Here is a 24,043-nt window from a genome sequence, read left to right as displayed (position 1 = left end):
TATAGTTGAGCTTTGTGGTAACTCTATAGCTGGGCTTTATGGTTACTCTATAGCTGGGCAGTATGGTAACTCTATAGCTGGGCTTTATGTTAACTCTATAGCTGGGCTTTATGGTAACTCTATAGCTGGGCATTATGGTAACTCTATAGCTGGGCAGTATGGTAACTCTATAGCTGGGCTTTATGGTAACTCTATAGCTGGGCAGTATGGTAACTCTATAGCTGGGCTGTATGGTAACTCTATAGTTGAGCTTTATGGTAACTCTATAGCTGGGCATTATGGTAACTCTATAGCTGGGCTTTATGGTAACTCAGTTCACCTCAGTGGGGCCTATAGCTGGGCTTTATGGTAACTCTATAGCTGGGCTTTATGGTAACTCAGTTCACCTCAGTGGGGCCTATAGCTGGGCTTTATGGTAACTCTATAGCTGGGCTTTATGGTAACTCTATAGCGGGGCTTTATGGTAACTCTATAGCTGGGCTTTATGGTAACTCTATAGTTGAGCTTTGTGGTAGCTCTATAGCTGGGCTTTATGGTAACTCTATAGCTGGGCTTTATGGTAACTCTATAGCTGGGCATTATGGTAACTCTATAGCTGGGCTTTATGGTAACTCTATAGCTGGGCTTTATGGTAACTCTATAGCTGGGCTTTATGGTAACTCAGTTCAGACAATACTGGTTGAGACAATACCAAAAGTGTGCAAAGCTGTTATCAAGGCAAATCTATAAACATATTTTGATTTGTTTAACACTTTTTTGGTGACTATATTATTACATATGTGTTATTTTATAGTTTTGATGTCTTCACTATTATTTTACAATGTAGAAAATAGTACAAATAAAGAAAAACCCTTGAATGAGTAGGTGTGTCCAAACTTTTGACTGGTTCTGTATATATGTGTGTTTTACTTACATACATACATACATTTTCAAACAGGTTCTCATACACACATTTGTGGACACACTTTGTCAGACAGGCACATGTGTTGTAGTGATGTGGGAAAGTGCTGCTGGTACATGTGGGCCTAACAGATGTCTGCAGGGCTGTGAACATACATCCTGCCCTCATAGCCAGCTGTTCACACACACTACACAGGAATGTCTGGAGTACATTACATTTGTAAACCTTGATATTGATTGTCTGTGTGTGTGTGTCTCTCCCCCCCAGCCCTTCCCACTGGTGTCGTCCTCTAGGTGGATGGTGAAGAGAGGGGAGCTCACAGCCTTCGTGGAGGAGAACGGCATCTTCTCCAAGAGGACGTCACGGCAGCAGGTCTACTTCTTCCTCTTCAACGACGTTCTCATCCTCACCAGGAAGAAGAGGTGGGTCCACAGTCTCCTGACCAATCACAGTCAACTCCAGTCTCAATAGCCAATCACAGCTAACTCCTACAGTCTCGCTAGCCAATCACAGTGAACTGCACATTTTCACTAGCCAATCTCAGCCAATCCCACAGATAGAGAGGGTGGTGGTGGTGATGAAGGAAAGTTTAGGTATGGTAAATATGACTATGGACAAGCTCAGATTCTCTGTAGGTCGTTGCGACAGAGTTATGAGCGGGAAACTCTGTGTTCATGTGTGTTGTCTCTCTGGTATGAGTCAAGTGTGACTTTGGAGTATGGGCCGTTTCCCAGAACACACCTCAGCACCCTGTCCCAGCATGGTGACAGTGGAGGTGTAGCCACGGGGCTCCAGTAACAGGGTGTGCCTGTTTGTTTTTATCTTTCACTTTCTCAGAAGATATGGGACCATTTCTGGCAGGCTCTACCTGGTTGATTTATTAGAGGGAAGGTACTCATGATAGCTCTTAGTAATGAAAACAAAACTACTTCAGTCAGTTCAACTGTGAGGTCGACTACTGGAAGAAGCAGTGGAACCTTTAGCACAAGTGTAACGGCCTGGCTGAACATACAAACATGTCTCTGTTGGTGTGCTCACAATCTGTGTGTGTGTGTCTGTACATGTGTCTGTGTATCAGTACTGAGCCTATGGATCTGCACATTGTCAGCAGGATCAGAAGGGAAGCTTGCTTTACCCCCCCCCCCAAAAAAAAATATTTCAGGAACATTCTGCGCTCCGTCAATACAATATGACTTCCTGGAAACCAGATGGCTCTCATTAATTCGTGGGTGTGCTTCTCATTCCCCCAAATCTCCAGCTGTGTCTGAGACGGATCATTCTGCCGCTTTCTCTCTAAATGACTGAAACCTTTTTTCTTTCTGGGAATTTGATCCAAAGCAGCTCCAGTGGTTTCCAGGACTGGGACTCTTTGGATACGTGTTGGTGTGGAATCGGTTCTGCTGTGGCATGTTACTATTCCTCTCTTTCTCTCTCTATCGGTTTCTCTCTTTCTATTTCTCTGCATGATCAGAAATAAAAGCACTGGCTAGACTAATTGGAATCTAGGTCACGGTACATTAGGCCAACAGTAGAGCAGGGAGTTAACCCTGGACTCCATGCTACTGGCCAGTCCCTCTTGGACCTCCTTTTCTCATAGCCTCGTCTAGCCAGGGTGATTCTACTGCTGTTTGAAATGGAGAGGAGATTGCTCTGATGTGCAGTTCACCTGCCCATCTACCGATGTGTATTGTTGATTAACAAACAACTGTAAGTCGCTCCAGATAAGAGGATCTGCTAAATGACATAAAATGTAACAAATTAAACAATTGTTGTGGAGAGATGCATTGCTGAGTGACACTACATACCCTACATTACTCATCTCATATGTATATACTGCACTCTATACCATCTACTGCATCTTGCCTATGCCGCACGGCCATCGCTCATCCATATATTATATGTACATATTCTTATTCATTCCTTTACAGTTGTGTGTATAAGGTAGTTGTTGTGAAATTGTTAGATTACTTGTTAGATATTACTGCACGGTCGGAACTAGAAGCACAAGCATTTTGCTGCACTCGCATTAACATCTGCTAACCACGTGTATGTGACCAATAAAATTTGATTTGATTCTCTGTTCAGGAAAACCCTAGACCCACAGGAACACTTGTGTAATGACTCACCACTACTACACAGCAGCTGGCCTCTCCTCTTCTCCCCACCCTCTCCTCTTCTCCCCTTCCTCTCCTCTTCTCCCATTCCTCACCCTTTCCTCCTCTTCCTCTCCTCACCCTCCTCACCCTCTTCTCCCCTTCCTCACCCTCTCCTCCTCTTCCTCCTCTTCTCACCCTCCTCAACCTCTTCTCCTCTCCCTCACCCTCCTCTTCCTCTCCTCTTCATCTCCTCCTCTTCTCTATCCTCACCCTCCTCTTCCTCTCCTCTTCTCTATCCTCACCCTCTTCCTCTCCTCTTCATCTCCTCCTCTTCTCTATCCTCACCCTCCTCTTCCTCTCCTCTTCTCTATCCTCACCCTTTTCCTCTCCTCTTCATCTCCTCTTCTCTATCCTCACCCTCTTCCTCTCCTCTTTTCTCTCACCTTTCCTTCCCCCCTCTGCTTTTCTCCCTCTGTCTTCTCTCTTCCATCTTTGTTTGTTTGAGCTCTGTGGGTCTGACATTTATTGACAATTTCGATACCTTCTGGAAACAAAGCTCGTATTATAAGGAGGATGGGATCCACCCAAATCATGTGGGTTCATGGATCCTTTCACAGCATTATAAGGAGGATGGGATCCACCCAAATCATTTGGGTTCCTGGATCCTTTCACAGCATTATAAGGAGGATGGGATCCACCCAAATCATGTGGGTTCCTGGATCCTTTCACAGCATTATAAGGAGGATGGGATCCACCCAAATCATGTGGGTTCCTGGATCCTTTCACAGCATTATAAGGAGGATGGGATCCACCCAAATCATTTGGGTTCCTGGATCCTTTCACAGCATTATAAGGAGGATGGGATCCACCCAAATCATTTGGGTTCCTGGATCCTTTCACAGCATTATAAGGAGGATGGGATCCACCCAAATCATGTGGGTTCCTGGATCCTTTCACAGCATTATAAGAAGGATGGGATCCACCCAAATCATGTGGGTTCATGGATCCTTTCACAGCATTATAAGGAGGATGGGATCCACCCAAATCATTTGGGTTCCTGGATCCTTTCACAGCATTATAAGGAGGATGGGATCCACCCAAATCATTTGGGTTCATGGATCCTTTCACAGCATTATAAGGAGGATGGGATCCACCCAAATCACGTGGGTTCCTGGATCCTTTCACAGCATTATAAGGCTGCGTTGAGACAATGACAATGTAAGTTCTCCCAGGGGCGTTGGAAGACCGACTCTTCCCAGTAAAGCAATGAAAACAGTCAAGCATCCCAGAAACATGTTTAAAAATAGCCCACGTTCCTGTAAAGATTAGAGAGGATCTCATGTTAAATAGTGTTGAGGTAATATGACTACAGGTTCATCTGCCTCACCTGATAATGTGTGAAATGCTTGATAATGTATGCGATAATTTTCTGTATGCAAATATTTTCTGTGTGATTTTAAATATTGACTGGCCTACTCAATGAAAAAGCTTTTTAACTGTAACCAGTGCCTGCAACCTGGTTCACGTCATCAGTCTACCTACCAGGGTCTACCTGGCAGGAACTAATGGGGAGACATAATAAATACGTCAGTATTCCTACTTAGCACCAGGACATTCTTCTCTCTGTCTGGCTCTCGCTCTCTCTTTCTCTCTCATATATATTCAAATCCTGGGGGTTTTATTGGCTTGGGAAACGTATGTTTACATCGAAGAAAGATAAATAGACAGGAAATAAACATATATTTTTTTTAACAGTAATCATTACACTCACATTAAAAAATAATAATAATATAGACATTTAAAATATGACATTATTGGCTATGTACACTGTGTGCAAAATGTTGAAATAAACAGATACCCTTTTCTTGTGGGAACAGGTCACACATCTTGCTGCTGTGATGGCCCTACAACTTCAGTCTGCCAACAGATGACACTCTTCCTCTCGCTCTCTGTCTCTCATTCTCCCTCTCGCTCTCTGTCTCTCATTCTCCCTCTCGCTCTCTGTCTCTCATTCTCCCTCTCGCTCTCTCTCTCATTCTCCCTCTCGCTCTCTGTCTCTCATTCTCCCTCTCGCTCTCTCCCTCATTCTCCCTCTCGCTCTGTCTCTCATTCTCCCTCTCGCTCTCTGTCTCTCATTCTCGCTCTCATTCTCGCTCTCGCTCTCATTCTCCCTCTCGCTCTCATTCTCGCTCTCGCTCTCATTCTCCCTCTCGCTCTCATTCTCCCTCTCGCTCTCATTCTCCCTCTCGCTCTCATTCTCCCTCTCGCTCTCATTCTCCCTCTCGCTCTGTCTCTCATTCTCCCTCTGTCTCTCATTCTCCCTCTCGCTCTCTGTCTCTCATTCTCCCTCTCGCTCTCTGTCTCTCATTCTCCCTCTCGCTCTCTGTCTCTCATTCTCCCTCTCGCTCTCTGTCTCTCATTCTCCCTCTCGCTCTCTCTCTCTCATTCTCCCGCTCGCTCTCTGTCTCTCATTCTCCCTCTCGCTCTCTGTCTCTCATTCTCCCTCCCTATCGATCTCTGTCTCTCTCTCTCTCCCCCTCAGTGAGGACAGCTACACAGTGATAGACTATGCTCTGAGGGGCCAAATTTGGGTGGGACCCTGCCAGGCCGAGGATGTCAACCTATCACCCGTCAGAAGCACCGCTGGAATGCTGACATCACGGCAGCCTGGGGCCAGCCACCTCTTCCGCCTGCGTTTCCGTAGCAACCACTCCGGAGACAAGGTGCCCATGGTCCTGGGGGTGGAGCGAATGTAAGTGTCACCTTCTACTGTGCAACACTTGACCCGTATCTGTGTGTTTCTTTCTATCACTCTCACCGTGCTAGGTCCTATCTGTGATCTCTCTCTGAGCTGGGTCCTCTCTATCTCTCTGAGCTGGGTCCTCTCTATCTCTCTGAGCTGGGTCCTCTCTATCTCTCTGAGCAGGGTCCTCTCCATCTCTCTCTGAGCTGGGTCCTCTCCATCTCTCTCTGAGCTGGGTCCTCTCCATCTCTCTCTGAGCTGGGTCCTCTCCATCTCTCTTTGAGCTGGGTCCTCTCTATCTCTCTCTGAGCTGGGTCCTCTCCATCTCTCTTTGAGCTGGGTCCTCTCTATCTCTCTCTGAGCTGGGTCCTCTCTATCTCTCTCTGAACTGGGTCCTCTCCATCTCTCTCTGAGCTGGGTCCTCTCCATCTCTCTCTGAGCTGGGTCCTCTCCATCTCTCTCTGAGCTGGGTCCTCTCCATCTCTCTCTGAGCTAGGTCCTCTCCGTCTCTCTCTGAGCTGGGTCCTCTCTATCTCTGAGCAGGGTCCTCTCCATCTCTCTCTGAGCTGGGTCCTCTCTATCTCTCTCTGAGCTGGGTCCTCTCTATCTCTCTCTGAACTGGGTCCTCTCCATCTCTCTCTGAGCTGGGTCCTCTCCATCTCTCTGAGCTGGGTCCTCTCTATCTCTCTGAGCTGGGTCCTCTCCATATCTCTCTGAGCAGGGTCCTCTCCATCTCTCTCTGAGCTGGGTCCTCTCCATCTCTCTCTGAGCTGGGTCCTCTCCATCTCTCTCTGAGCTGTGTCCTCTCCATCTCTCTCTGAGCTGTGTCCTCTCCATCTCTCTCTGAGCTGGCTCCTCTCCATCTCTCTCTGAGCTGGGTCCTCTCCATCTCTCTCTGAGCTGGGTCCTCCATCTCTCTCTGAGCTGGCTCCTCTCCATCTCTCTCTGAGCTGGCTCCTCTCCATCTCTCTCTGAGCTGGCTCCTCTCTATCTCTCTCTGAGCTGGCTCCTCTCTATCTCTCTCTGAGCTGGCTCCTCTCTATCTCTCTTTGAGCTGGCTCCTCTCTATCTTTCTCTGAGCTGGCTCCTCTCTATCTCTCTCTGAGCTGGCTCCTCTATCTCTCTCTGAGCTGGCTCCTCTCTATCTCTCTCTGAACGGGGCCTCTATCTCTCTCTGAGCTGGCTCCTCTCTATCTCTCTCTGAGCGGGATCCTCTCTTTCAATTCAGTTCAATTCAATTCAAGGGGCTTTATTGGCATGGGAAACAATAAAGACATTACAAATGTCATATTATACATACAGTGCCTTGCGAAAGTATTCGGCCCCCTTGAACTTTGCGACCTTTTGCCACATTTCAGGCTTCAAACATAAAGATATAAAACTGTATTTTTTTGTGAAGAATCAACAACAAGTGGGACACAATAATGAAGTGGAACGACATTTATTGGATATTTCAAACTTTTTTAACAACTCAAAAACTGAAAAATTGGGCGTGCAAAATTATTCAGCCCCCTTAAGTTAATACTTTGTAGCGCCACCTTTTGTTGCGATTACAGCTGTAAGTCGCTTGGGGTATGTCTCTATCAGTTTTGCACATCGAGAGACTGACATTTTTTACCATTCCTCCTTGCAAAACAGCTCGAGCTCAGTGAGGTTGGATGGAGAGCATTTGTGAACAGCAGTTTTCAGTTCTTTCCACAGATTCTCGATTGGATTCAGGTCTGGACTTTGACTTGGCCATTCTAACACCTGGATATGTTTATTTTTGAACCATTCCATTGTAGATTTTGCTTTATGTTTTGGATCATTGTCTTGTTGGAAGACAAATCTCCGTCCCAGTCTCAGGTCTTTTGCAGACTCCATCAGGTTTTCTTCCAGAATGGTCCTGTATTTGGCTCCATCCATCTTCCCATCAATTTTAACCATCTTCCCTGTCCCTGCTGAAGACAAGCAGGCCCAAACCATGATGCTGCCACCACCATGTTTGACAGTGGGGATGGTGTGTTCAGCTGTGTTGCTTTTACGCCAAACATAACGTTTTGCATTGTTGCCAAAAAGTTCAATTTTGGTTTCATCTGACCAGAGCACCTTCTTCCACATGTTTGGTGTGTCTCCCAGGTGGCTTGTGGCAAACTTTAAACGACACTTTTTATGGATATCTTTAAGAAATGGTTTTCTTCTTGCCACTCTTCCATAAAGGCCAGATTTGTGCAATATACAACTGATTGTTGTCCTATGGACAGAGTCTCCCACCTCAGCTGTAGATCTCTGCAGTTCATCCAGAGTGATCATGGGCCTCTTGGCTGCATCTCTGATCAGTCTTCTCCTTGTATGAGCTGAAAGTTTAGAGGGACGGCCAGGTCTTGGTAGATTTGCAGTGGTCTGATACTCCTTCCATTTCAATATTATCGCTTGCACAGTGCTCCTTGGGATGTTTAAAGCTTGGGAAATCTTTTTGTATCCAAATCCGCCTTTAAACTTCTTCACAACAGTATCTCGGACCTGCCTGGTGTGTTCCTTGTTCTTCATGATGCTCTCTGCGCTTTTAACGGACCTCTGAGACTATCACAGTGCAGGTGCATTTATACGGAGACTTGATTACACACAGGTGGATTGCATTTATCATCATTAGTCATTTAGGTCAACATTGGATCATTCAGAGATCCTCACTGAACTTCTGGAGAGAGTTTGCTGCACTGAAAGTAAAGAGGCTGAATAATTTTGCACGCCCAATTTTTCAGTTTTTGGTTTCTTAAAAAAGTTTGAAATATCCAATAAATGTAGTTCCACTTCATGATTGTGTCCCACTTGTTGTTGATTCTTCACAAAAAAAGATTGTTTTATATCTTTATGTTTGAAGCCTGAAATGTGGCAAAAGGTCGCAAAGTTCAAGGAGGCCGAATACTTTCGCAAGGCGAAATATATAATATTAATATATATATTAATACAGTGTTGTGTACTTTAACCATTTGTACATTGTTACAAGGGAAAATAAATAAGCATAAATATGGGTTGTATTTACAATGGTGTTTGTCTTTCTCTCTCTCTCTCTGAGCTGGGTCCTATCTGGGTCCTCTCTCTCTCTCTCTGAGCTGGGTCCTCTCTCTCTCTCTCTGAGCTGGGTCCTATCTGGGTCCTCTCTCTCTCTCTCTGAGCTGGGTCCTATCTGGGTCCTCTCTCTCTCTCTCTCTGAGCTGGGTCCTCTCTCTCTCTCTCTCTGAGCTGGGTCCTCTCTCTCTCTCTCTCTGAGCTGGGTCCTATCTGGGTCCTCTCTCTCTCTCTCTCTGAGCTGGGTCCTATCTGGGTCCTTAATGATCTGTCTCTTTTCTTCATTGTTTCCTATTCACTGAATACTTCTGTCAGTTGGGTCTAATATGGGGTGCTCTGGGTGTGTGTGTCCCATCAGGAACAGGTTTCTTTATATACAGTTGAAGTCAGAAGTTTTATACAGTTGGAGTCATGTACTCTTTTTTCAACCACTCCACAAATGTCTTGTTAACAAACTATAGTTTTGGCAAGTTGGTTAGGACATCTACTTTGTGTATGACACAATTGTTTACAGACAGATTATTTCACTGTATCACAATTCCAGTGCGTAAGAGGTTTACATACACTAAGTTGCCTGTGCCTTTTAAACAGCTTGGAAAATTCCAGAAAATAATGTAATGGCTTTAGAAGCTTCTGATAGGCTAATTGACATCATTGGAGTCATTTGGAGGTGTATCTGTGGATGTATTTCAAGGCCTACCTTCAAACTCAGTGCCTCTTTGCTTGACATCATGGTAAAATCTAAATAAATCAGCCAAGACCTCAGAAAAAAATTGTAGACCTCCACAAGTCTGGTTCATCCTTGGGAGCAATTTCCAAACGCCTGAAGGTACCACATTCATCTGTACAAACAACAGTACGCAAGTATAAACACCATGGGACCACGCAGCCATCATACCGCTCAGGAAGGAGATGCGTTCTGTCTCCTAGAGATGAACGTTCTTTGGTGCGAAAAGTAGAAATCAATCCCAGAACAACAGCAAAGGACCTTGTGAAGATGCTGGAGGAAACAGGTACAAAAGTATCTATATCCACAGTAAAACGAGTCCTATATCGACATTACCTGAAAGGCCGCTCAGCAAGGAAGAAGCCACTGCTCCAAAACCGCCATAAAAAAGCCAGACTACGGTTTGCAACTACACATGGGGACAAAGATCGTACTTTTTGAAGAAATGTCCTCTGGTCTGATGAAACAAAAATAGAACTGTTTGGCAATAACGACCATCATTATGTTTGGAGGAAAAAGGGGGAGGCTTGCAAGCCGAAGAACACCATCCCAACCGTGAAGCACGTGGGTGGCAGCATCATGTTGTGGGGGTGCTTAGCTGCAGGAGGTACTGGTGCACTTCACAAGATAGATGGCATCATGAGGACGTAAAATTATGTGGATATATTGAAGCAACATCTCAAGACATCAGTCAGGAAGTTAAAGCTTGGTCGATGACCCGAAGCATACTTCCAAAGTTGTGGCAAAATAAGTAAAGGTATTGGAGTGGCCATCACAAAGCCCTGACCTCAATCCTATAGAAAATATGTTGGAAGAACTGAAAAGGCGTGTACGAGCAAGGAGGTCTACAAACCTGACTCAGTTACACCAGCTTTGTCAAGAGGAATGGGCCAAAATTCACCCAACTTATTGTGGGAAGCTTGTGGAAGGCTACCCAAAACGTTTGACCCAAGTTAAATAATTTAAAGGCAATGCTACCAAATACTAATTGAGTGTATGTAAACTTCTGACCCACTGGGAATGTGATGAAAGAAATGAAAGCTGACATAAATAATTCTCTCTAAAATTATTCTGACATTTCACATTCTTAAAATAAAGTGGTGATCCTAACTGAACAAGACAGGGAATTTTTACTTGGATTAAATGTCAGAAATGTTGATCAACTGAGTTTAAATGTATTTGGTTAAGGTGTATGTACACTTCCGACTTCAACTGTATCTCCCTCAGTGAATACATCTAATGGGATGGGCGTTTTCAATCCCACAATGCCTTGATTGTGTTTTTTTGTGTGTGTTTAGTGTGTGTATGTGTGTGTGCGCACAAGTCACTCAGATCAAAGTCTACTGAGTTTAGAGAGCCCACTTTTCTTTCTCTCTTTCTCTCTCTCTCTCTAAGACACTCTCACACACTGATCAAAGTCCCCTGGTATCAGCGTTTCCAGCCACCATTAACCCTCTCTACTCTGTTGTCTAAGTCCTTCGGGGTAATGTTTACCCAAACACCTCACCTACAGTAGGTAGAAAACATCTCAGCTGACATATTTCTGGCTCTAATGGAATCATTTTCCTCTCAGCAAACACTGGCTGTATAGGGAATCATTTTCCCCTCAGCAAACACTGGCTGTATAGGGAATCATTTTCCCCTCAGCAAACACTGGCTGTATAGGGAATCATTTTCCCCTCAGCAAACACTGGCTGTATAGGGAATCATTTTCCCCTCAGTAAACACTGGCTGTATAGGGAATCATTTTCCAATGATGAAGCAGCCTATTTTGGGCAGTAGTTTTATCACCCATACCCATTATATAATTTAAGATAGTAGCTGGGGGCCTCTGTATGGTCATGGAGAATGCAGTGAGTTCCAAGTGTAACAGAGGAAATGTAAGATTTGTATCTGCATATAGACACTTCCACTCTACTGAAGTTGAGTCATCTTTTAAGTCATTTTTTATTTGTGAACTTTCTCTCTCTCAATTCAAGAGGTTTTATTGTCATGGGGAACACATGTTTACCTTGCCAAATCACGTGAAATAGACAATAAACTAAAGTGAAACAAACAGTAAAAGGTGGACAGTGAACATTGCACTCACTGAAGTTCCAAAATAATAATATATATAAACAGTTGGCAGGAGGTTAGGAAGTGCAGCTCAGTTTACAGGTTACATTACAAATGTCATATTATATATATATACAGTGTTTTTATTATTTTTTTATTTTACATTTATTTAACTAGGCAAGAACAAATTCTTATTTTCAATGACGGCCTTGAGTCATCTGCCTGTTCAGGGGCAGAATGACAGATTTGTACCTTGTCAGCTCGGGGGTTTGAACTTGCAACTTTCCGGTTACTAGTCCAACGCTCTAACCACTAGGCTACCCTGCCGCCCCATTTTAATGATGTCCAAATGGTTAAAGTACACAAGGGAAAATAAATAAGCATAAATATGGGTTGTATTTACAATGGTGTTTGTTCATCTCTGGTTGCCCTTTTCTCGTGGCAACAGGTCACAAATCTTGCTGCTGTGATGGCACACTGTGGAATTTCACCCAGTAGATATGGGAGTTTATCAAAATTGGATTTGTTTTTCGAATTCTTTGTGGATCTGTGTAATCTGAGGGAAATATGTGTCTCTAATATGGTCATACATTTGACAGGAGGTTAGGAAGTGCAGCTCAGTTTCCACCTCATTTTGTGGGCAGTGAGCACATAGCCTGTCTTCTCTTGAGAGCCAGGTCTGCCTACGGTGGCCTTTCTCAATAGCAAGGGTATACTCACTGAGTCTGTACATAGTCAAAGCTTTCCTTAAGTTTGGGTCAGTCACAGTGGTCAGGTATTCTGCCACTGTGTAGTCTCTGTTTAGGGCCAAATAGCATTCTAGTTTACTCTGTTTTTGTGTTAATTCTTTCCAATGTGTCGAAGTAACTATCATTTTGTTTTCTGATGATTTGGTTGGGTCTAATTATGCTGCTGTCCTGGGGCTCTGTGGGGTGTGTTTGTGAACAGAGCGGTCTAATTGTGTTGCCATCCCCTACAGAGAGATGAACCTGGAGAAGAGTCCCCTAAGCAAGCTGGTCCTGGGGCTCTGATCACAAACACACCCCACAGGGCCCCAGGACCAGCTTACTTATGAGACTGTTCTCCAGGTTCATCTCTCTGTAGGTGATGGCTTTGTTATGGAAGGTTTGGGAATCGCTTCCTTTTAGGTGGTTATAGAATTTAACAGCTCTTTTCTGAATTTTGATAATTAGTGGGTATCGGCCTAATTCTGCTCTGCATGCATTATTTGGTGTTCTACGTTGTACACGGAGGATATTTTTGCCGAATTCTGCATGCAGAGTCTCAATTTGGTGTTTGTCACATTTTGTGAATTCTTGGTTGGCTCTATGACTGAATTCTTGGTTGGCTCTATGACTGAATTCTTGGTTGGCTCTATGACTGAATTATTGGTTGGCTCTATGACTGAATTCTTGGTTGGCTCTATGACTGAATTCTTGGTTGGCTCTATGACTGAATTATTGGTTGGCTCTGACTGAATTATTGGTTGGCTCTATGACTGAATTATTGGTTGGCTCTATGACTGAATTCTTGGTTGGCTCTATGACTGAATTCTTGGTTGGCTCTATGACTGAATTCTTGGTTGGTTCTGACTGATTCAAGTATTTTTAGCCAGATCCTAATTGGTATGTCGAATGTTATGTTCCTTTTGATGGCCTAGAAGGCGCCTCATGCCTTGTCTCTCAGCTCGTTCACAGCTTTGTGGAAGTTACCTGTGGCGCTGGTGTTTAGGCCAAGGTATGTATAGTTTTTTTGTGTGCTCTAGGGCAATGGTGTCTAGATGGAATTTGTATTTGTGGTCCTGGTGGCTGGACCTTTTTTGGAACACCATTATTTTGGTCTTACTGAGATTTACTGTCAGGGCCCAGGTCTCACAGAATCTGTGCAGAATATCTAGGTGCTGCTGAAGGCCCTCCTTGGTTGGCGACAGAAGCACCAGATCATCAGCAAACAGACATTTGACTTCAGATTCTAGTAGTGTTAGGCTGGTTGATATGTATGCTCGCTCGCTCTCTGCTCGTCTGTCTGTCTGTCTGTCTGTCTGTCTGTCTGTCTGTCTGTCTGTCTGTCTGTCTGTCTGTCTGTGTCTCTCTCTCTCTCTCTCTCTCTCTCTCTCTCTCTCTGCTTTTCACTGGCCACTTCCTTTGTCAGCGAATAGGGAGTGCTTACATGCAGGTGTACATACACCACACACATAAGGCCAGATCTCCCTCATTCCTCTGTTTAGGTTAACCTCTTTTTCTAAACACATTCTCTACAGATCCTAGCATAAACATAACATTATCTTCATCTACTCTGAGTCCAATACGTATCCATAACAACTAGAATGCCTTGCAGACTCTGTCTGTATCCAGCGTCTTGTGTGACTGACTGGAGGGCTTTTCCAGGCTATATGCTTGCTACCACATGCCATGCCCTGACTCATGCTGCCCAGTCAGCTGCATTAACCTGGCTCCCCCTCTCACTGAGTGTCTCTTCACAGAGGCCTGCCTGCCTGCTTGCAGTGTGTGTGTCTGTTTGGAAAGCCCCCAGATTTCCCCCTCTAAGAGCGTGGGTCAGGACCCCTGCTGTAATGTAATGACTTAATAATAGTGTTGTGTGTGTGTGTGAGACAGCAGTTGCCCCTCACTCACTGTAGTAGCCTAGGGAATGATCTGGACTAGCGAGTCCCCGGCAACCAGCCATTGTTACATTGGTTGCCTAGCAGGAAACCTGTTGTTGAGTTGGCATGTTCCCACGATTCACACACTAACCCCTTCATCCCTCTCTCCTCACCCCCCCGTTATCCAGTCCTCTATGTTGTCCTTATTGTGGACCAGAACAGAGGCTGAAAACACGAGAGAGAGAGAGAGAGAGAGAGAGAGAGAGAGAGAGAGAGAGAGAGAGAGAGAGAGAGAGACTACTTTACATATAGAACAGTCCATATTGAGCACAGGAAGCCCTCATTCATGCTTGTCTCTGTGTGTGTCAGCCTCAACCACACACAGAGAGCGCTTGAGGGTCTGTGCATCCCTTTCCACACATGAAATCATGGTGCACACGTGATGCCTGTGTGTGTTCCAACAGGAATTTATTAATTTATTTAACCTTGTTTTAACTAGGCAAGTCGGTAAAGAAGAAAATCTTATTTACAATGACGGCCTCCCCCCGGCCAAACCCACACGACCCTGGACCAATGGTGTTCCGCCCTATGGGACTCCCAATTACAGCCAGATGTGATGCAACCTGGATTCAAACCAGGGACTGTAGTGACGCCTCTTGCACATCTGCGATACTCGGGAGCCCTGTGTGTGTGTGTGTTGGTGCCTTTACTAATAAACGAGAGTGTGTATTAATCGTCCTGATACCTCAGCTGGCATGTTTTATGGTGGGAACGCTGCTCGACGTGTGTGTGTGTCCAACTGCCAAGACCAGCAATGAACAGATGTCATTCCCACATGTCTCCCTTCGACTCAGACAGCCACACAAACATTCAGTCACTCAGAGAGACACACCGGTCTTCTCTCCTGTCCTCCAGTGTGTCATGACTCAGTACAGGTTCTCCTGAGGGGAACCAACCCTGTGTATCTCCCTCAGTCCCTGAACACGAGTTAACACACCATCACAGTTTACATTCACTGTGACCCGGATAGATAAGAGTGTATTTGTGGTCACATCGACCACCTGGGACCGTGGAGAATGTCCTGAATGATAGTTGTGGTGCTATTGAGCCTCCGACAGGGAAATGACCACAGGACACGGACCACAGGACACGGACCACAGGACACGGACCACAAGACCACAGGACACAGACCACAGGACCACAGGACACGGACCACAGGACACGGACCACAGGACACGGACCACAGGACACAGGACCACAGGACACGGACCACAGGACACAGGACCACAGGACACGGACCACAGGACCACATGACATGGACCACATGACACGGACCACATGACACGGACCACATGACACGGACCACAGGACCACAGGACACGGACCACAGGACCACAGGACACGGACCACAGGACCACAGGACAAGGACCACAGGACACGGACCACAGGACCACAGGACCACAGGACACGGACCACAGGAAAACAGGACACGGACCACAGGACACGGACCACAGGACCACAGGACACAGGACCACAGGACACGGACCACAGGACCACAGGACACAGGACCACAGGACACGGACCACAGGACACGGACCACAGGACACGGACCACAGGACCACAGGACACAGGACCACAGGACACAGGACCACAGGACACGGACCACAGGACACGGACCACAGGACACGGACCACAGGACACGGACCACAGGACACGGACCACAGGACCACAGGACATGGACCACAGGACACAGGACCACGGGACACAGGACACGGACCACAGGACACGGACCACAGGACACAGGACCACAGGACACGGACCACAGGACCACATGACACGGACCACATGACACGGACCACATGACACGGACCACAGGACCACAGGACACGGACCACAGGACACGGACCACAGGACACGGACCACAGGACACGGACCACAAGACCACAGGACACAGACCACAGGACCACAGGACACGGACCACAGGACACGGACCACAGGACACAGGACCACAGGACACGGACCACAGGACCACATGACACGGACCACATGACACGGACCACATGACACGGACCACAGGACCACAGGACACGGACCACAGGACCACAGGACACGGACCACAGGACACGGACCACAGGACCACAGGACAAGGACCACAGGACACGGACCACAGGACCACAGGACCACAGGACACGGACCACAGGAAAACAGGACACGGACCACAGGACACGGACCACAGGACACAGGACCACAGGACACAGGACCACAGGACACAGGACCACAGGACACGGACCACAGGACACAGGACCACAGGACACGGACCACAGGACACGGACCACAGGACCACAGGACACAGGACCACAGGACACAGGACACGGACCACAGGACACGGACCACAGGACACGGACCACAGGACACGGACCACAGGACACGGACCACAGGACCACAGGACATGGACCACGGGACATGGACCACGGGACACAGGACCACGGGACACAGGACCACAGGACACAGGACCACGGGACACAGGACCACAGGACACGGACCACAGGACACGGACCACAGGACACGGACCACAGGACACGGACCACACGACCACATGACACGGACCACAGGACATGGACCACAGGACACGGACCACAGGACACGGACCACAGGACACAGTATGTGGTTTAGCAGCTGACCAAGATGGCTTTAGTACAGGTGACCTCACCAGGGTGACAACGGTAGAGACGACCCCTACGTAGCAGGTGACCTCACTAGGGTGATAACGGTAGAGACGACCCCTACGTAACAGGTGACCTCACCAGGGTGATAACGGTAGAGACGACCCCTACGTAACAGGTGACCTCACCAGGGTGATAACGGTAGAGACGACCCCTACGTAACAGGTGACCTCACCAGGGTGATAACGGTAGAGACGACCCCTACGTAACAGGTGACCTCACCAGGGTGATAACGGTAGAGACGACCCCTACGTAACAGGTGACCTCACCAGGGTGATAACGGTAGAGACGACCCCTACGTAACAGGTGACCTCACCAGGGTGATAACGGTAGAAACGACCCCTACGTAACAGGTGACCTCACCAGGGTGATAACGGTAGAGACGACCCCTACGTAACAGGTGACCTCACCAGGGTGATAACGGTAGAGACGACCCCTACGTAACAGGTGACCTCACCAGGGTGATAACGGTAGAGACGACCCCTACGTAACAGGTGACCTCACCAGGGTGATAACGGTAGAGACGACCCCTACGTAACAGGTGACCTCACCAGGGTGATAACGGTAGAGACGACCCCTACGTAACAGGTGACCTCACCAGGGTGATAACGGTAGAGACGACCCCTACGTAACAGGTGACCTCACCAGGGTGATAACGGTAGAGACGACCCCTACGTAACAGGTGACCTCACCAGGGTGATAACGGTAGAGACGACCCCTACGTAACAGGTGCCCTCACCAGGGTGATAACGGTAGAGACGACCCCTACGTAACAGGTGACCTCACCAGGGTGATAACGGTAGAGACGACCCCTACGTAACAGGTGACCTCACCAGGGTGATAACGGTAGAGACGACCCCTACGTAACAGGTGACCTCACCAGGGTGATAACGGTAGAGACGACCCCTACGTAACAGGTGACCTCACCAGGGTGATAACGGTAGAGACGACCCCTACGTAACAGGTGACCTCACCAGGGTGATAACGGTAGAGACGACCCCTACGTAACAGGTGACCTCACCAGGGTGATAACGGTAGAGACGACCCCTACGTAACAGGTGACCTCACCAGGGTGATAACGGTAGAGACGACCCTTACATTCTGTATTTGAACACCATTTTTTAGAGAGGTGTTAAAACTGTGCAAGGGAAATAGTCTATTAATTACACCGTTTTTACCAACTATTGAGTTACATTAATTGTGAACGATTATTCAGGCTATTTGAGCAGATTTATAGAATGTTGAGACATGAAATTGCTGTCCTGGACAGTTAGGGGCTGACACTGTTTTTGGGGGAGGGGGGTGATTCCCGGATTAAGCTGGAACAGAACTGGAATGGGAAACAGAATAATGGAATGATGGAAGTCTGATTCATGGAGCTCTTTGTTCAGATTCTCCACACAGACTCCATTCACTCTGCCTGGTCTGACCTGTGGTGGGTTCTGGGTCAGTATCTCTGAGTCTGTTGGTGCAACCCAAAGTGCACCCTTTTCCCTATATACAGCACTACGTTTCACCATAGTCCTTTGAAGCCTGGTTAAAGTCAATGCAGGGAATATGGTGCACTTTGTGCCGCAGGCTCTGAGTCAACTGGTCCTGGCTGGCTGTGAAGGGGTGAGACAGAGACTGGTCCTGGCTGGCTGTGAAGGGGTGAGACAGAGACTGGTCCTGGCTGGCTGTGAAGGGGTGAGACAGAGACTGGTCCTGGCTGGCTGTGAAGGGGTGAGACAGAGACTGGTCCTGGCTGGCTGTGAAGGGGTGAGATAGAGACTGGTCCTGGCTGGCTGTGAAGGGGTGAGACAGAGACTGGTCCTGGCTGGCTGTGAAGGGGTGAGACAGAGACTGGTCCTGGCTGGCTGTGAAGGGGTGAGACAGAGACTGGTCCTGGCTGGCTGTGCATGGTGAAGGGGTCAGATAGAGACTGGTCCTGGCTGACTGTGAAGGGGCGAGACAGAGACTGTATCCCTCTATCCCATCTCCCTCCCGTTATGTTTCAGTCTCATCCCACACAGGCTTTTTCTCTCCATCCGTCAATCTAGCTCACTCTTTCTCTATGAATCACTATATTCAACCTTTTTTCCGGCTCTTTCATTCATTCTTTCTTCCTTTCTCTAAATCTGTCTTTTCTTTCCCCCCTGTGGGCAGGTGAGGTGGCAGGTAGAGTTACCTGGTGAAACCTGACCTGTGTCCCTCCTCCCATTCACCAGAGACACAAACCAAAAGCTACTCTGTTCCTTTCCTGTGAATTAGCCTCTGTCCCTGTTCAACTGAATCAAAACACCTCTGTTCTCCCTCTCTCTCTCTCTCACGGACAAGGATTGGGAGGGAGAGGGGCGGGAGATGACTGGGAGGGTGAGGGGCGTGGGAGGACTGGGAGGGAGAGGGGTGGGAGATGACTGGGAGGGAGAGGGGCGTGAGAGGGCTGGGAGGGAAGGGGGTGAGAGGGCTGGGAGGGAGAGGTGTGGGAGGGAAGGAGGGAGATGGGGATGAGAGAGGACTGCGAGGGAAGGAGGGAGAGGGGGATGAGAGAGGGATAACAACATGCACATTTCTCCCTTAGTGGACTAATAAAGCTGTTTTCTTCCTCTCTGTGTATAGTGTGGGGTGTATTGACTTCCTGTCTGTGTATAGTGTGGGGTGTATTGACTTCCTGTCTGTGGATAGTGTGGGGTGTATTGACTTCCTCTCTGTGTATAGTGTGGGGTGTATTGACTTCCTGTCTGTGTATAGTGTGGGGTGTATTGACTTCCTGTCTGTGGATAGTGTGGGGTGTATTGACTTCCTGTCTGTGTATAGTGTGGGGTGTATTGACTTCCTCTCTGTGTATAGTGTGGGGTGTATTGACTTTCTCTCTGTGGATAGTGTGGGGTGTATTGACTTCCTCTCTGTGGATAGTGTGGGGTGTATTGACTTCCTGTCCGTGGATAGTATGGGGTGTATTGACTTCCTCTCTGTGTATAGTGTGGGGTGTATTGACTTCCTCGCTGTGTATTGTGTGTTTCAACAACCATGACTGACTGTTGGTCATCTTATTCTAAGTGAATTGAATCAGAAACAAAGGACAATGAGAGGGGTGTCATCAGTCCACTACTTTGTTATTAGCTTTGCGATGCTGTGAGGCTGTTTGTGATGCTGTGAGGTGGTTGTTGTCTGATGCTGTGAGGTGGTTGTTGTTTGCGATGCTGTGAGGTGGTTGTTGTTTGCGATGCTGTGAGGTGGTTGTTGTTTGCGATGCTGTGTGGTGGTTGTTGTTTGCGATGCTGTGTGGTCGTTGTTGTGTGCGATGCTGTGAGGTGGTTGTTGTTTGCGATGCTGTGTGTGGTTGTTGTTGTTTGTGATGCTGTGTGTGGTCGTTGTTGTTTGCGATGCTGTGAGGTGGTTGTGGTCTGATGCTGTGAGGTGGTTGTTGTCTGATGCTGTGAGGTGGTTGTTGTCTGATGCTGTGAGGTGGTTGTTGTTGTCTGATGCTGTGAGGTGGTTGTTTGTGATGCTTTGAGGTGGTTGTTGTTTGCGATGCTGTGAGGTGGTTGTTGTTTGCGATGCTGTGTGGTCGTTGTTGTTTGCGATGCTGTGTGGTCGTTGTTGTTTGCGATGCTGTGTGGTCGTTGTTGTTTGCGATGTTGTGAGGTCGTGGTGTGATGCTGTGAGGTCGTGGTGTGATGCTGTGAGGTCGTGGTGTGATGCTGTGAGGTCGTGGTGTGGTTCTGTGAGGGTGTGGTGCTGTGAGGTCGTGGTGTGGTGCTGTGAGGTCGTGGTGTGGTGCTGTGAGGTCGTGGTGTGGTGCTGTGAGGTCGTGGTGTGGTGCTGTGAGGTCGTGGTGTGATGCTGTGAGGTCGTGGTGTGGTGCTGTGAGGTCGTGGTGTGGTGCTGTGAGGTCGTGGTGTGGTGCTGTGAGGTCGTGGTGTGGTGCTGTGAGGTCGTGGTGTGGTGCTGTGAGGTCGTGGTGTGGTGCTGTGAGGTCGTGGTGTGGTTCTGTGAGGTCGTGGTGTGGTGCTGTGAGGTCGTGGTGTGATGCTGTGAGGTCGTGGTGTAGTGCTGTGAGGTCGTGGTGCTGTGAGGGTGTGGTGCTGTGAGGTCGTGGTGTGATGCTGTGAGGTCGTGGTGTGATGCTGTGAGGTCGTGGTGTGATGCTGTGAGGTCGTGGTGTGATGCTGGGAGGTTGTATCTCAGTACTTCCCCTGCTTGTCCTCTGGGTTGTATCCTATGTCGCTCTGAAAGAAAAGATTGTCTGCTTAATGACTGAAATATTAGTTTCCTGAAACAGGGTGTGTTGATACGATCAGCTAGCGGAAAGGCAAACTGAAGTTGTTTTTTTCCTGCAAGACTGCAGTGATATTATAAACCTCCATGTCGACCACATGACTTTCTATGTTGTTATGGTGCTAAATGACTCATTAATATGTAAGAGGAAAAGTGTTGAAAAGTGTTGTAAAATGATGCTGTTCGCCTGGCCTTACAGGAATGAGCGTGCTCGCTGGATCAGTGCTCTGGGCCAGAGCAGCAATGACGAGAAGAACCAAGACCGAACCAGTGAGTTCAGCACCACACACACAGCTTCACTCAGACAGCACTATCAAACATGGCTGGTCAGTGGAACTCACATGTACACACACAGCACCACCTGGTGGTGGAGTAGTAGAACTGTCTCCCAATCACTGTGTCAAATCAAAGTTGATTTGTCACGTGCGCCGAACACAACAGGTGTAGAACTCACAGTGAAATGCTTACTTACAGGCCCTAACCAACAGTGCAATCTTTATGTAAAAAAATAGGCATTAGGTGAACAATAGATAAGTAAAGAAATAATAACACCTGTGAAAAATAACAGTAGCGAGGCTAAATACAGGCACCGGTTAGTCGGCCCAATTGAGGTAATATGTACATGTAGGTATAGTTAAAGTGACTATGCATATATGATAAACAGAGAGTAGCAGCAGTGTAAAAGAGGGATTGGGGAGGGGGTACACAATGCAAATAGTCCGGGTAACCATTTGGTTACCTGTTCAGCAGTCTTATGGCTTGGGGGTAAAAGCTGTTGAAAAGCCTTTTGGTCCTAGACTTGGTGCTCCGGTACCGCTTGCCGTGCGTTAGCAGAGAGGACAGTCTGTCTTTGAGGGGTCTGGGGGCGTCTACAGTAGGAGAGGGCTATTCACATCCAAGCCTCTAGGTCTGGAGTACTGCTGCTTTTCTGTCATCTGATCATTCATTCCAGGTATAAATCAGTCCTTAAAGGAATACTTCTGGATTTTGGGCTATAAGGTTCTTTATCTACTTCCCCAGAGTCAGATGAACACATTGATGCCATGTTTATGTATCTGCATCCAGTATGAAGGAAGTTACAGGTACTTTCGTGAGCCAATGCTAACTAGTGTTAGCACAATGACTGGAAAGGTGCAGGAACAGCTGTTCCCAGTGTAAACTCTGTGTTGTGTCTGTATTGGCCCAGGGTTAGAATGTAACACTCTGTGTTGTGTCTGTATTGGCCCAGGGTTAGAGTGTAAAACTCTGTGTTGTGTCTGAATTGGCCTAGGGTTAGAGTGTAAACTCTGTGTTGTATTTGTGTTGTCCCAGATGCCATGCAGGTGGAGGTGACGAGGACGTACACAGCCAAGCAGCCTGATGAGCTGTCACTGCAGGTGGCTGACGTGGTCCTGGTGTCACAGACTGTGGAGGATGGTACGTTACACTGTTTCTCTCTCTCTCTCGCCCCTCTCTCTCTCTTACCCCTCTCTCTCTCTCTTACCTCTTTCTCTCTCCGTCTATTTTTCTCCTCCTTGTGGGATCATTGAAAGAGATGTATCCGTGTAGTTTCTGACCAGAGGTGTTTGATGATGCGTATACACAGTCACACTCTTAAGGTGAAAGGTCATTTCCCATTGTGTCTCCATGGCAACCATCTCTTTTATGTGAAAGGGCATCCTAACACAGACAGAATAGAGCATCAAACAGATGTAATTTAAGAGTCCAACAGCGGGCTGAGAGCTCACTTCCTGCTTTGAAAGAGGAAACTATTTTCTCCAGCCCTGTGAAGTGATTTTCTGAAGGATAAATAAAGGAATATAGAGTGCTGTGTCTCTCTCTTTCAGGCTGGTATGAGGGCGAGCGACTCCGTGATGGCGAGAGGGGTTGGTTCCTGTCAGAATTTGCTGAACCAATCATGTGCCAGGCCACTATTGAGCGCAACGTGCAGAGGATGGACCGCCTCCAGGGGCTGGAAACCAATGTGTGAGCTGGAACTGCAGGCTCCACCCATTAAATACACCAGTAACCTGCCTTCAATCAGACACATCAATGAGTGAGCTGGAACTGCAGGCTCCACCCACTAAATACACCAGTAACCTGCCTTCAATCAGACACACCAATGAGTGAGCTTTATGCCAGCAACAGCCCTCCACTGAACACACCAATAGAAAGTCTCCTTGGTCAACAGAGCAATGTGTGAGATCTTTCTGCCAGCGACTGAATACACCAATGAGCCGCCTTCAAGCACTATCAACCAATGAGAGTGCTGACTGCCACTAAATGCACCAATAGAATCTCTCTGTGGTCAACAGACACAGGTATGCCAGCTGACTGCATCTATTAGAATGGGTTTGGGGTCCAGTGATTGTTACCCATGCAGTCTAACATTCTCCATCTTCTACCAATCTCTATGGTAAGGAAGTTTGACCCTATGACCTGTCAACAACACTTTGACTCCTCCCACTGATGGAAGACTGTCCAACCACTGCCCGTGTGACTGCTTTTTGGCCCCGAAGGACATCCCACTTGGACACACGCGCACACAGAACGTGCTGGGGTCAAAGTTTAAAACTGCCACGTGGATTACAACTAGTATAACATGTATTCATTTAATTTCCTTCTGAAAGACTCCCCAGGAATGAAGCTTGGTACTACATAACCAAGATTTATATTAGTATATTTTCTGTCATGCTTTTTAAAGTGCCAGGTTGTTGTGATGGGACAGGTCAGTTTCACTTCTGCTCTGTGGTCAGGTTATAGTGTGTGATGAGACTGTTGGGGAAGAGGCTCATTGTAGACACACAAATTACACTTTAGACTTGTCTGTGTGTGGCTAGGAGGCCTTTTGTAATGTAACTGAATGTGACAACGGTCCAAAATGGCCAAATAAACGGATCATTTCTAGA

The 24,043-nt window shown here is 47.4% G+C and overlaps 1 protein-coding gene across 1 annotated transcript; it reads left to right on the top strand.

Annotated features, from left to right (window-relative positions):
• The first annotated feature begins 1,172 nt into the window (after positions 1-1,172).
• Positions 1,173-24,043, top strand: LOC139385820 (rho guanine nucleotide exchange factor 26-like). Its single transcript, XM_071131067.1, has 5 exons — positions 1,173-1,323; positions 5,540-5,749; positions 21,355-21,425; positions 22,467-22,571; positions 22,982-24,043. Exons 1-5 carry the CDS (start codon positions 1,199-1,201, stop codon positions 23,122-23,124), a joined length of 654 nt encoding a protein of 217 aa, XP_070987168.1. The 5' UTR covers positions 1,173-1,198; the 3' UTR covers positions 23,125-24,043.

This window comes from Oncorhynchus clarkii, chromosome 27, assembly GCF_045791955.1.
Source record: "Oncorhynchus clarkii lewisi isolate Uvic-CL-2024 chromosome 27, UVic_Ocla_1.0, whole genome shotgun sequence".
In the NCBI taxonomy this organism is placed as follows: Eukaryota; Metazoa; Chordata; class Actinopteri; order Salmoniformes; family Salmonidae; genus Oncorhynchus; species Oncorhynchus clarkii.
The sequence above is the reverse complement of the archived record's forward strand: the minus strand, read 5'-3'. Positions and strand labels throughout refer to the sequence as shown.

Bases quoted from the DNA above. Each gene is read 5' to 3' on its own strand.
- LOC139385820 (XM_071131067.1), top strand. From the start codon at position 1,199: ATGGTGAAGAGAGGGGAGCTCACAGCCTTCGTGGAGGAGAACGGCATC. The intron at 1,324-5,539 runs GTGGGTCCACAG...TCTCCCCCTCAG, and splicing joins ATCCTCACCAGGAAGAAGAG to TGAGGACAGCTACACAGTGA. The intron at 21,426-22,466 runs GTGAGTTCAGCA...GTGTTGTCCCAG, and splicing joins GAAGAACCAAGACCGAACCA to ATGCCATGCAGGTGGAGGTG.